Source organism: Rana temporaria, chromosome 3 (genome assembly GCF_905171775.1).
Source record: "Rana temporaria chromosome 3, aRanTem1.1, whole genome shotgun sequence".
In the NCBI taxonomy this organism is placed as follows: domain Eukaryota; kingdom Metazoa; phylum Chordata; class Amphibia; order Anura; family Ranidae; genus Rana; species Rana temporaria.
The window spans coordinates 334,745,188-334,759,842 of record NC_053491.1 but is presented as its reverse complement, the minus strand read 5'-3'; the positions used below and the strand labels follow the sequence as shown (position 1 = coordinate 334,759,842).

The following is a 14,655-nucleotide window of genomic DNA, read 5'->3' as shown; positions in this document are numbered from 1 at the left end:
CTCAATTAAGATCACTAAGTGTCATTTCTGAACAACATAACTAAAGGCGCCTGTTTAATTGTTACATAATGTAAAACTGTGAAGCTGCCAACTTTAACCCCTTAACAACTTGCCCATAGCCAAATGACGGCTACAGGGCGGTTCGATAACTCTGGGAGCGCGCACAGGAGCATCCGTGATCATCACGGATCATGGTAAATGGCAACTGACAGCGGCCGTTTACCACGTGATCGCTCCGTCAAATGACGGAGTGGTCACATGTAAACAAACCAGCGTGATGTTCGGTCCTCTCTCCCCTCTCCGTACAGTGTGAGCGGAGAGGGGAGAGATTGGATGCAGCAGCGCTGTGGGCTGGATGTGTAGTGGGCTGGATGTGTAGTGCCCACAGCGCTGCTCAGTGACAACTGCAGCCTCTGCCATCCCTCCACCATACTCTGCATCCTGCCATCCCTCTGCCATCCCTCCACCATACATTGCCATCCCTCCACCATACTCTGCATCCTGCCATCCCTCCACCATACTCTGCATCCTGCCATCCCTTCACCATACTCTGCCATCCCTCCACCATACCCTGCCACCCCACCATCCCTCCACCATACTCTGCCATCCCTCCATTATACTCTGCCATCCCTCCACCATACTCTGCTATGCTCAGCCATCCATCCCATACACCCCCAGCCATACTCGGTGATACCCAGCCATACTCGGTGATACCCAGCCACACTCAGTGATACCCAGCCATACTCTGTGATACCCAGCCGTACCCGGCCATACTCAGTGATACACAGCCATACTCGGCCGTACCCAACCATACTCAGCCGTACCCAGCCATACTCAGCCGTACCCAGCCATACTCAACCATACCCAGACGTACTCAGCCATACTCGGCAATACCAAGCCATACCCAACCGTACTCAGCAGTACCCAGTCGTACTCAGCAGTACCCAGCCATACTCGGCAGTACCCAGACGTACCCAGCCTCTGTATGTGGCCAGGCTGTGGAAGTCTCCCACATGTGGTATCACCATACTCAGCAGAAGAAGGCAAGTCTATTTTGGGGTTTTGCTATGTACATGCTATGTGTTAGAAATATTGTATGAATGGACAACTTTGTATAAAAAAAATGCGTTTTTATTTTCTTTCCACATTTTCCAGAAACTTTTAGAAAAAAATTACATATTCAAAAGAATCATTATGCCTCATAGATTATATGTTGGTGTTGTCCTGGTGCTCCAGGGCCTTCAAAAGTGTAATAGGTAGTCAGGAAGTTAGATGTGTAATTTATGCTCCAGAACGCCTGATGGTGCTCCCTGCATGTTGGGCCTCTGTATGTGGCCACGCTGTGTAAAAGTCTCACACATGTGGTATCGCCATACTCGGGAGTAATAGCAGAATGTATTTTGGGGTGTATAAAACTTTGCAACCAGGTAATTTTTCTCCTTCATTGATGTACGCTGATGAGGCTGCACTGTTGGGCACCGATAGGCTGCACTGATGGGCACAGATAAGCTGCATTGATGGGCACTTGATAAGGTGGCACTGGTGGAAACTGATAGGCGGCACTGGTGAGCACTGAGCGGTGACACTGAGAGGTGGCACTGAAGGGCATTGATAGGTGGCACTGGTGGGCACTGAGAAGTGGAACTAATAGGTGGCACTGAGAGCTGGCACTGTTGGGCACAGATAAGCTGCATTGATGGGCACTTGATAAGGCGGCACTGGTGGGCACTGAGAGGTGACACTGAGAGGTGGCACTGAAGGGCATTGATAGGTGGCACTGGTGGGCACTGAGAAGTGAAACTAATAGGTGGCACTGAGAGCTGGCACTGTTGGGAACTGATACGTGGCAGTGCTGGGCACTGATGGGTGGCAGTGATGGGCACTGATGGGTGGCAATGATGGGCTCTGATCGGCACCGGTAGCAGTGTTGCCAACCTACCAGATTGAAATTTACTGGCACAACACCCAAAATGTACTGGCACAGGAAAAATTTTACGGACATTTTACAAAAGTTACAAAATTACAGTTTTAAGTGCAAATTTCAGTATTTAGGCTACAAACAAGTACACTATGCAAATAGCAATACGATTTAAGGTACATATTATGGTAAAAAAAAACATATTTCTGTTATTTTCGCTATAATATAGTCCATCAGTTTCTGTTCCCCATCACCTCCTGCCCCCACTTGCACTTGCTACCATCACCTCCTGCCCCCACCACCTGCACACACCAGCTCCTGCCATCACCTCCACGTCCTGTCAAAATCACCTCCTGCCACCACCAGCTGTCAGCTCCTGCTGCCACCATCACCTCCTGCTGCCACCACCACCTCCGGCCAGCTCCTGCCACCATCATCATCTCCTGCTGCCCCCATCACCTCCTGCCACCATCATCACCTCCTGCCGCCACCATCACCTCCTGCCGCCACCATCTCCGACCAGCTCCTGCCCCCACCATCACCCCCTGCCACCATTACCTCCTGCCAGCTCTTGCCACCATTACCTCCTGCACCCACCACCTCCTGCCAGCTCTTGCCACCATCACCTCCTTCCCCCACCACCTGCACCCACCACCCCCACCTCCTGCCCCCACCACCTCCTGCCAGCTCCTGCCGCCATCACCTCCTGCCAGCTCTTGCCGCCATCACCTTCTGCTGCCACCACCTCCTGCCAGCTCTTGCCGCCATCACCTCCTGCTCTCACCACTACCTCCTGCACCCACCACCCCCACCTCCTGCCACAATCGGTTCTTGCCACCATCACCTCCTGCCAGCATTACCTTCTGCCACCATCACCTCACCCACCTCCTGCCATGGTGCCACCATTACTTTTTCCACCATCACCTCATGCCCCCACCACCTCCTGCCAGCATTACCTTCTGCCACCATCACCTCACACACCTCCTGCCACAGTGCCAGCATAACCTTCTTCCACCATCACCTCATGCCCCCATCACCTCCTGCCACCACCAACTTATTTATTACCTTAAAGCTGGGCTGTGCTGGACTTGGCTGAACAAGGCTGTGCTGGGCTGTGCTGTGCTGGGCTCAGGGCTGTGCTAGGATGGGCTGGACTGGACAGGACTGGGCTGTCACGGCTCCGTCCTCTGCTTATGGTGAGTGCACTGCACCAGCCAAAGAGTGTCACTGCCAAAGTGTCCCTCCTGAGTCCTCCTGACTCGATCGTCTATTCAAAAATGGCACCGGGCGGCGCCATTACTTAACTGCGCATGCGCCGCCCAGCCGAGGGGATATGAGCTTTACCGACCCCCGGCCGGCTTCTGATGCCCATAATGGACTTTACGCACACCCCGAAAAGGGGGTTAAATTTACGTGATGTCCGTAAATTAACAGACGGCTGGCAACACTGACCGGTAGGTGACACTAATAGGCAGCACTGCTAGGTGGCACTGATGAGGCACTGATTGGCACCACTGGTGGACATTAATAGGTAGCACTCATGGGCATTGCTAGGTGGCACTGTTTTGCACTGGTGGACACTGATTTGTGGCACTGTGGGCACTGGCAGGTGGCACTGGCAGGCGGTACTGGTTGGCACAGATGAGGCAGATGTGCCTCTTCCTCTTCGGAACCGATGTCCCTTACACAGAACCCGGCGATCAGCTTTTTTTTCTCCTCAAGCTGTCAGCATGAGGAGAAAAAAAAATTGATTACCGATCTTCTGTTTACATAATGTGATCATCTGTCATTGGCTGACAGCTAATCACGTTGTAAGGGGCTGGGATTGGTGATCACCCGAGTCTCAGTGACTCTGTGATCACAGCGTGTGCTGCGTGCGCCCTGCAGGGGGAGCGTGCAAAGGGGAGGACGTATATTGACAGCTTCTCGGCAAAGTAGGTCCACGCTGTAGTCGTCATTTGGCTAAAGCGCGTATCTGAAGAGTTAAAAGTGGTCAGTGTCAGTCAGTATGGCAGTGCTCAGAGTGTTGACTGTGTCAGTAGGGCAGTGGATGGTGCCAGTCAGTAGAGCAGTGGACATGTCAGTAAGGCAGAGGATCGTGTCAGTAGAGCAGGAAGGGGCCTGAAGAGGTGGTACTGGGAGCAGTAGCCACATAGGGCATCTAGAACCAAAGACTTTCATTTGCTACACCGGCGGGGCCTGTGGTCCCTGCCTGCAAAGGGCACTTGCTTTGGGCCTGACAAAGCCAGTGTCAGGTCCCCACATTAGTGATAGCTAGTCCTGGAAGTGATCGTCTGCAAGCAAGTGTATATGCTGGAGGTTGAGAAGAAGAGATTGTATATACAGGTGTGTATATAGTTGAGTACCTATCAAGTTTCTTTAATCTTGTGGGTATCCCATATGTACCCTTTCCCTATCCAATAGGGATGAGCTTCGTATTTGAGTCGAACTCATGTTCGACTCGAACATTGTATGTTCGATCGTTCGTCGAATTAATATAGTTTTGGGCCGTTCGCGCCAAATTCGAGTGGCGTGTCACGGCCCATAATTCACTGCGGCATCGAAGTGCACTGCTGGCTGATGATTGACCAAGCATGCACTATGACCCGCATGCTTGGCCAATCACAGCTTGCAAAAAACGGAGAGCCATAATTGGCCAAAGCCAGGGTGGCTTTGGCCAATTATGGCTCAGGGGGTTTAGTACACGCCCCACACTATATAATGCTGCCTGGAAGTCGGCCTTGTGTAGTGTGTTGGTGGTTTATAGAGAGAGAGTGTAATTTTTTGGAGTTAGATAGAGCTGCATATCCTCTACACACTGTAACTCTAACTGACTAGCCTGCATGGCTAGTCAGTTAGAGTTACAGTGTGTAGAGGATATATATGCATCCCAGATGTTGTATATATATTTATACACTGTATTGAGTTTAGCTAGATCCGCTCTTCCTAATTTACTGACAGGCAGGCAGGTGATTGTGCTAGCTGTAGTATTTTCACGTGGTGTACTGTCGGTGTCCTCTGTACAGTGTGCACCTAAAGCTAGGTCAATAGATTTGCTGGTGTTTCTCATATTAATTCCTAAAGGCAGTAGAGGTGCACGATTCTGGGAAAAATGAGAATCACAATTCTTTTGCTAAGAATGAAGATCACGATTCTCAAAAAAATGCATGGTGCTTTTGTTAGCATGCATTTTTGTGATTTTTTTTTAAATTTTACTTACACACACTATATATATATATATATATATATATATATATATATATATATATATATATATATATATATATATATATATATATATATATAAAAATCACAAAAATAAAAATGCATGCTAACAAAAGCACCATGCATTTTGATGCAGCGGCATTAACAAATAAAATTAAAAAAAGGCCCATGTACTTTGGTGCTATTGAGGGGTGGCAGGCAGTTCATTCTCAAATTAATAGGCTGTTCTGCAGCAAGGCACATACTCTGATGCATCGCATAGATGTGAAGTTGAACCTTTAAAACACAGTCAGGAGGCCGAGGGGCACCAAAAACCCAAATTTCCAAAAAATAATTTGTCATTGGGACAGAAAGTGAGGTGCAATCTTCTGAACAGATGCGCACAGACAGTAAAACAAATGTTACAGGGGTGATAACCCCTCTCTATGTTTTCTAAAAAGCTTAAAAAATAGATTTTTTTGGCTGGAGCTACACTTTAAAAAAGTACCAGTTGAAAATTACAAACAGATTCTACTTAACAACAAACCTACAGTCCCTGTCTTGTTTGTACCGCCTGTATAATGCTGTTCAAAGTATATAGGGCCAAAGGGGCTGGTAATGACCTGGGGGGAGGGGGGCGGGGAAACCCATGCTATTTTTCTTAATAATTTTCATCCATATTGCAGACATTACATTAAAACCGCACGCAGTTTTAAATGACTTTTTTCTTATAGTGACACCCAGCAGGTACGATATTTAAAGGAATTTAAAAAAAAAAATGTTTTCACTTTAACCACTTGCCGCCCGCCAATGACAAATTGACGTCGGCAAAGTGGTTGCAGAATCCTGACTGGACGTCATATGATGTCCTCAGGATTCTGAGCCGCTGCGCGCCTCCGGGGGCGCGCATCGCGGCGATCGTTGTTGCAGGGTGTCAGTCTGACACCCCGCAACACCGATCTCGGTAAAGAGTCTCTCACGGAGACTCTTTACCACGTGATCAGCCGTGTCCAACCACGGCTGATCACGATGTAAACAGGAAGAGCCGTTGATGGCTCTTCCTCACTCGCGTCTGACAGATCGGATCGCCACATGGATCACCAGGGAAGCCCACCCTGGACCACCAGGGAAGGGCAAAAAAAGGGGGCAAAAAAAAGTCTATAAAAAAAAAGTCTGGAAAAAAAAAATGCCAATCAGTGCCCACAAATGGGCACTGACTGGCAACATAAGTAAATTAGTGCCACCCCACAGTGTCCATCAGTGCCGCCCCACAGTCTCCATCAGTGCCACCCCACAGTGCCCATCTGTGCCACCCATAAGTGCTGCCCATGAGTGCCCATCTGTGCCGCCTATGAGTGCCCAGTGCTGCCCATGAGTGCCCATCAGTGCCGCCCATGAGTGCCCATCAGTCCCGCCCAAGAGTGCCCATCAGTGCCGCCTATGTGTGCCCATCAGTGCCGCCTATGTGTGCCCATCAGTGCCACCTATGTGTGCCCATCAGTGCCGCCTATGAGTGGCCATCAGTGCTGCATACCAGCGCCGCCAATCAGTGCCACCTCATCTGTGCCCGTCAGTACTACCTCATCGATGTCCATCAGTGCCATCTCATCTGTGCCCATCAGTGCCGCCATATCAGTGCCCGTAATTGAAAGAGAAACCTTACTTATTTACAAAAAAATTAACAGAAAAAAATAAAAACGTAATATTTTTTCAAAATTGTCAGTCTTTTTTTAGTTGTTGCGCAAAAAAATAAAAAATCGCAGACGTGATCAAATACCACCAAAAGAAAGCTATATTTGTGGGGAAAAAAGGACGCCAATTTTGTTTGGGTACAGTGTAGCATGACCGCGCAATTGCCATTCAAAGTGCGACAGTGCTGAAAGCTGAAAATTGGCTTGGGCGGGAAGGTGCGTAAGTGCCCTGTATGGAAGTGGTTAAGAATCATTAAAATCACTGCTCCAGAAAAAACAACTGTTTTTAAAACTTTTTTTTCCATTGATACATGTTCCCTGGGGCAAGACCCGGGTTCTCAAACCTGTTTTACGACAATAACTTGCATATTGGGCTTTAAAATGAGCACTTTTGAATTCGAACGTTCGAGTCCCATAGACGTCAATGGGGTTCTAAATGTTTGCGCGAACGTTCGGTCCGTTCTAAGGTTCTGGTGCGAACCGAACGGGGGGGGGGGGGGGGGGGGGGTGTTCGGTTCATCCCTAGTATCCAAGTGTATTTCCCCTAATCTATATATATAAAACTCAACGTGTGTATGTATGTATGTTCCAGCATCACGTCCAAACGGCTAAAGATATTTACATGAAACTTTGCACACATGTTACTTATATGTCAGCAACAAACATAGGATAGGTGGTTTAACCCTTACCCACCCCCATTTGCCATGGTCGGGGTTTTCCTTTAAACTCCCATTCAACTCTATGGGAAATACATGTTACTTCATAACTTCCAAACGGCTGTAGATATTTCGATAACACTTGGTCACATGTTACTTATATGTCCACTTAAACTATAGGATAGTAATAGTTAATTTATCCCTTAACTACCCCCATTTGAGAGGGTCAGGGTTTTTGTTTAAAGTCCCATGCAAATCAATGGGAAATGTATGTTCCCACATAACTTCTGTACGCCTGGAGATATTTCAATAATACCTGGTACACATATTGGCCCAGATTCAAGAAGCACTTGCGCCCGCGCAACCATAGGTTGCGCGGCGCAAGGGCTTACTTGCTCCGGTGTAACAAGTGCTCCTGATTCAGGAACCTCGTTACACCGACTGCAGCCTAGGATGTGACAGGCATAAGCCTCCTTATGCCTTCACATCCCAGGCTGCATTCTTGCGTTGGCCGCTAGGGGGCGCGGCCATTGTGATCGGCGTATAGTATGCAAATTGCATACTACCACCGATTCACAAAAGTTGCGCGGGCCCTGCGCACGCAAGGTACGGAGTTTCCGTACGGCCACTTTAGCATAAGGCTGCTCCTGCTAATAGCAGGCGCAGCCAATGCTAAAGTATAGTAAATTTAAATTTCACGTCGTTTACGTAAGTGAACCGTGAATGGCGCTGGACGCCATTCACGTTCACTTAGAAGCAAATGATGTCCTTGCGACGTCATTTGCCGCAATGCACGTCGGGAAAGTTTCCCGACGGAGCATGCGCTGTTTGCTCGGCGCGGGAGCGCGCCTAATTTAAATGATTCCCGCCCCCGGCGGGATCATTTACATTAGGCGCCCTTACGCAGGGCTATTTAGCATATCGCCCGCGCAATTTACGGAGCAACTGCTCCGTGAATCGCGGGCAAAGCGCAATATTTGCGTGGGCGCAGAGAAAAATTTTTGCTCTTTGCCCACGCAAATATTGCGCGATTCTACCTGAATCTGGGCCATTACTTATATGCCAAATAAAAATATATGGCAGTTAAATTAACCCTTACCTACACCCTTATATAAAAGATGGGTATATTTATATTACTATGATTTTCCTCCCCAAAAGGTTACGATAGGAAGACCGGGCAACGCCGGGTATTCAGCTAGTAAAACAATAAAAACAAGGTGCAAGGACTTCTTCTTGACTTGGTGTGTTTGGAAATGTGTGTGCCTGGCTGTGCAGCCTGGCACCCGGCATTGCATACTAGCACATTATAACAGACTTACCTGGAAATAATGCCCTTCAACGGCACGCTGTCACCGCTGAAGGAGCTTCCATCTTCACCCGGTCTTCCTTTAGGGTTTGTGGGCTTCAGCCATATGAATGGCTGAGACGGCGATGATGTCACTGCTTACGACACGGCTCTGAAGGAACAGCACAGGTATGTCGTTCCTCCAGGGCGCATGCGCCGGTGACAACACTGGCTGCATGTAAAGTAAATATCTCCTAATTGGTGCACATTTAGGAGATATGTACTGTACCTATAGGTAAGCCTTATTATAGGCTTACCTATAAGTAAAAATCATACTCCCACTTTGACCCCCCCTAGCACAAATCCCTTGCCAGCTCTAGCCCTCTCCCCTCTTAAAGCGCCCCCGAGCACATATCCAGGCCCCCTCTTGCTAGCTCTCTCCCCTCCCAAGCACATATCTGACCCCCCCCCCCCCTGCTAGCTCTCTCCCCTCCCAACGCATTCCCCCAGCACATATCTGACCCCCCTTGCCATCTCTAGCTCTCTCCCCTCCCAATGCATTCCCCCAGCACATATCTGACCCCCCCCCCCTGCTATCTCTCCCCCCTCCCAAAGCATCCCTCAGCACATATCTGACCCCCCTTGCAAGCTGTAGCTCTCTCCCCTCCCAATGCATTCCCCCAGCACATATCTGACCCCCCCTGCTAGCTCTCTCCCCTCCCAAAGCATCCTTCCCAGCACATAACTCCCCCCCTTTGCTAGCACTAGCCCTCTCCCCTCAGCACATATCTGACCCCCCCCCCCCTTGCTAGCTCTCTCCCCTCCCAAAGCATTCCCCCAGCACATATCTGACCCCCCCCCCCCCCCGCTAGCACTAGCCCTCTCCCCTCCCAAAGATTCCCCTCAGCACATATCTAACTCCCCCCACTAGCACTAGCCCTCTCCCAAGGATATATCTGACCCCTGCATTTTGTACGTTAAATATTTCTGACCCCAGCATTCCGTGCATAACTCCTACAATTCGGCCACATGCACTGTTTGCTGTGCCCCTATACGCCCCGCTTAACTACTTTTTAAGGCCACCAATAGTGTTCCAGGTCTTTTACAATCTTATAGCGTATATCCCCCCCCCAAAAAAAAACTGTCGCTAAAGTGTTCGGCTTGAAGAAAAGGTGGCACCCCCTAACATGAATCAATGTCTCTGCTTTGCAGGAACACAGGTCCCATGCCTTCCTTACTGACAAAACGGCGATCTGCCTTGTTTACATAGGATTTGCTACATGAGGTGGGGGTACAAAGGAACTCCACACACCACAAAGAGCTGAATACATTGGGCAGCTGAGAAGCAGCACCCTAGTGACGTTTGAAGAACAGCTGTTACGTCTGCAAACATTGCTATTTGGTGCCTGTAGTATAAAATGTCCATAGAAAAGATATGATAAAATTATGGGAGATTAAAATACAGAGAGTGACAGGTTCACTGTAACAAGCTGGGGGGCGGGGCGGAGGAGAACGTACGCCACATGACATCATCTATTACGTAACTACGGACAAGCAAAACGCTCTCCACCCTGGTCAGGTGACCTCGAGGGCGGAGCTTCTTTGGAAAATGGCGTCGCTGCTTCAGCTGGAGAGAGTGCTGTATTTGGTGCACGGTGAGAAGGAAATTCGAGCGCCGTTATCTCAGCTCTACTTCTGCCGATACTGCAGTGAGCTGCGCTCTTTGGAATGCGTCTCTCACGAGGTAAATAACACGGCCGCCCTTTTCCTCTAGGGTGATCCGGCATCTCTGTGAGTAAAGGCTCCTGAAACTAGCCAATAGCGAAGTAGGAAATTCCTACGGCTGCAATCTGATTGGTTACTTAATGCTGCTGAGCCGCTTTCCCCGCCTTCCTGTGAAGTGGAAGTCTAGAAGGGAATGGGTGGGGTTTTGTCTTCCTGCTGTGATTGGTCCAGTGTAATAGCTTCCTGTGCGCTGATTGGGGGGCTGCAATGTCAGTCACTGTCATGGTCCTTCGAATGATATGACATGGGTTCTGGGTGTGTTTTTAACTAGAGGCCGAGGCCTAAGCGATCATGGTGGCCGTGTGCTGATGCACAGTCTGTGAATGTTTATGTGAAAGCTGCAGGGTACAAATCCGAGTGTTGGGGAATCTCTGTGCTGAGCATACGTGTGCCTACACACACCATGCCAGATCTCATCTGTCTGAGCAACAGAATGAGCACAGGCCTACTGGACTGGGTCTATTCTGATTGTATTCCTCCTTTACAATGTTTATCATTATTGTTGTCCTAGCAAATTATTATATCCATGTCAGGCCCAAAAGGTTTTACCTCCTGTGACGATATTATTATAAACTTTGTAAATGGGTATGTTTTCTCCTTCACTGACGGGCACTAATGAGGTGGCACTGATATGCGGCAATGATTGGCATTTGCCTGGTGGTCTAGGGTGGCATACCTGGTGGTCCAGTGTTGTGGGCTTCCCTGGTGGTCTTGGGGGGGGGGGGGGAGACTGATAAACAATCAGCACAGACCCCCACCTGTCAAGAGAGCAGCCGATTGGCTCTCCTCTAATCGCGTCTGTAAGATGCGAGTGAGGAAAAGCTGACCAACGCTTCTACCTGTTTACATTGTCATCAGCCGTGATTGGACACAGCTGATCGCGTGGTAAAGAGCCTCAGAGATTCGTGTAGCGGTGTGTCAGACTGACTCGCCGCAGTGGGCACACGTCGGCTGTTATCCTAACTGGACGTCATATGAAGTGAAGCAGGATAAGTGAACCACCGCCCGGCTGTTCTGCTATAGGCCGGATGGGAAGTGTTTAAAGCGGTGTTCTGTACCCCCCGCCCCCTTTTTTATTTTATTTTTTAAAGTCGGCAGCTACAAATACTGCAACTGCTGACTTTTAAAGTATATGAACACTTAGCTGCCCAGGGAGGCCGCATTGTCCTCATCCAAAGCGATTTTCAGGTTGATGCCCAGGTGCTGCCGCCACCATTCCTGGTAAGGGAAACCAGCAGTGAAGCCTTTTCGGCTTTACTGCCGGTCCCCTACTACGCATGCGCGAAGCAAGCTGCCCTTTCTAATTGGCCCAGAGAAGGGGGGGTGTATTTCTGAGGGGTGGCACTGTCTCTGGAAGTGGTAAAAGGGGACCTGTCAAACAGGTACCCCCCCCCCCCCCTAAACGTGCCAAATGTGGCACCGAAGGGAAGGGAGGACACAGATCAGTGGAAGTTCCACTTTAACTGACAATTGCGCGGTCATGCAATAGTGATAGTAGTACAGCAGGAAATCCGCCACAAACTGCACTTTGTGGCAACTGGATTACACTGACATTTTCAGTGATGCTAAAACCAGTGGTCAATGCTAATAATATACACTGACCGGGAAGGAGTCAACATCTGGGGCAGTCAAAGGGTTAACTGCCCAACAATGTGTAAAGTGTTTACTGTGTGGTGCTTTTACTTAGGGCTTGTTCCTACCACAGTGTGTTGTGTCCCCCCTCCCCATAGAAAGGTTACGGTGCATAGTTCACAGCAGTGCTTGCATTTCCGGTGTGTTCCAAAAAATAAAAGTAGAACATGCTGCACAGAACTGTACTGTAATGTGGTGAAAGTCAGGGCTGGATCACACCATAGAAACGCAGTCTGGGTGCTTTAACCACTTAAGACCCGGACCAAAATGCAGCTAAAGGACCAGGCCAGGTTTTGCGATTCGGGACTGCGTCGCTTTAACAGACAAATGCGCGGTCGTGCGATGTGGCTCCCAAACAAAATTGACGTCCTTTTTTTCCCACAAATGGAGCTTTCTTTTGGTTGTAGTTGATCACCTCTGCGGTTTTTATTTTTTGCGCTATAAACAAAAATAGAGCGACAATTTTGAAAAAAAATCTATTTTTTACTTTTTCCTATAATAAATATCCCCCAAAAATATATATAAAAACTTTTTTTTTCCCTCAGTTTAGGACGATACGTATTCTTCTACCTATTCTTGGTAAAAAAAAAATCACAATAAGCGTTTATCGGTTGGTTTGCGCAACATTTATAGCGTTTACAAAATAGAGGATGGTTTTATTGCATTTTTCTTTTTTTTCTTTTTTTTTACTACTATTGGTGGCGATCAGCGTTTTTTTTTTTTTTCGTGACCGACATTATGGCAGACACATTGGACAATTTTGACACATTTTTGGGACCATTGTCATTTTCACAGCAGAAAATGCTTTTAAAATGCATTGTTTACTGTGGAAATTACAGTTGCAGTTTTGGAGTTATGTGTCACCTAATGTGTATTTACAACTGTAGGGGGGTGTGGCTGTAGGTGTGACGTCATCGATTGTGGATCCCTATAAAAGGGATGACACCGCCACAGTGAAGAACGGGGAAGCCATGTTTACATACGACTCTCCCCGTTCTTCATCTCCGGGGACCGATCGCGGGACTCTCGCTTCGGACCGGGTCGCGGGAGCGCGCCTACGGCTGGGCTTAAAGATCAACGTGTATATATACGTTGATGTGCCCAGCCCTGCCATTCTGCCGACGTATATGTGCAGGAGGCGGTCCTTAAGTGGTTAATGCATGCATGTTTATGCGTTTTTGTGGTGTTCTAGTGCATTTTTCCCGCCCCTTTTTGTTTTGTTGCTACATCTAAAATAAGAACATTTGTGTTCTAGTGTGGTTTTGGTTCATTTTACCGCGTACGGTACAGTTCATTGCAGAAAAAAAATTCTACTTTTTTGGGGGAATTGACCACACTGACTGGTGAGAACTATTCCATTGGAAACCATATAGCCTACTATGCATGTGTTTTTGATGCAGAAAAAACTCACTGGGCTGCATGTGGTATGAACTGGCCCTAAGGGATGTGACCGTTTTTATTCACTGCTTTGCAGGGACACAAAAACATCACATCGCTGCTGTCAGTAGAGAGCTCTCTTCTGTCACTCGCTCTGGTGATTGGAATGTTGGAGCCAGTGACAGCTCAGCTGGGTGTGTGCGCCCCCTACTCGGAAATGCAAAATCATGTGCAGTGCCTTGAAAAAGTATTCATACCCCTGGAAATGTTACAACCAAAAACGTAAATGTATTTTATGTGATAGACCAACACAAAGTGGTACATAATTGTGAAGTGGCAGGAAAACGATAAATGGTTTTCAAAATCTTTTACAAATATGTGAAAAGTGTGGCGTGCATTTGTATTCAGCCCCCATGAGTCAATTCTTTGTGTAGAACCACCTTTCACTGCAAGCTGCAAGTCTTTTTGGGGATGTCTCTACCAGCTTTGCACATCTAGAGAAGGAAATTTTTGCCCATTCTTCTTTGCAAAGTAGCTCAAACTCTGTCAGATTGGATGGAGAGCATTTGAACAGAAATTTCCAAGTCTTGCCACAGATTCTCAATTGGCTTTAGGTCTGGACTTTGAGTGGACCATTCTAACACATAGATATGCTTTGATCTAAACCATTCCATTGTAGCTCTGGCTGTATGTTTAGGGTCGTTGTCCTGCTGGATGGTGAACCTCCACCCCAGTCTCGTGTCTTTGCAGACTCTAACAGGTTTTCTTCTAAGATTGCCCTGTATTTGGTTCCATCCATCTTCCCATCAACTCTGACCAGCTTTCCTGTCCCTGCTGAAGAAAAGCATCCCCACAACATGATGCTGCCACCATCATGTTTCATGGTGGGGATGGTGTGTTCTGGGTTATGTGCAGTTTGTTTTCCACCACACATAACATTTTGCTTTTAAAAAGTGCAATTTTGGTCTAATCTGACCAGAGCACCTTCTTCCATACATTTGCTGTGTCCCCCACATGGCTTTTCTCACACTGCAAACTGGGTTTATGGCATTATTCTTGCCACTCTTCTATAAAGGCCAGCACTGTGGCCTGCACGACTAATAGTTG

At 48.1% G+C, this 14,655-nt stretch overlaps 1 protein-coding gene across 2 annotated transcripts in view; it reads left to right on the top strand.

Annotated features, from left to right (window-relative positions):
• Positions 1-10,311: 10,311 nt before the first annotated feature.
• DCTN4 (dynactin subunit 4) overlaps positions 10,312-14,655 on the top strand; it is a 31,017-nt gene continuing 26,673 nt past the window's right edge. The window contains exon 1 of one of the 2 annotated variants that reach the window (XM_040345042.1): positions 10,312-10,498. In XM_040345042.1, coding sequence (XP_040200976.1) covers positions 10,364-10,498 — 135 coding nt within the window. In that variant the 5' untranslated portion in view covers positions 10,312-10,363. The remainder of the gene's footprint in view (positions 10,499-14,655) is intronic. The other variant, XM_040345043.1, reaches the window with a different exon arrangement.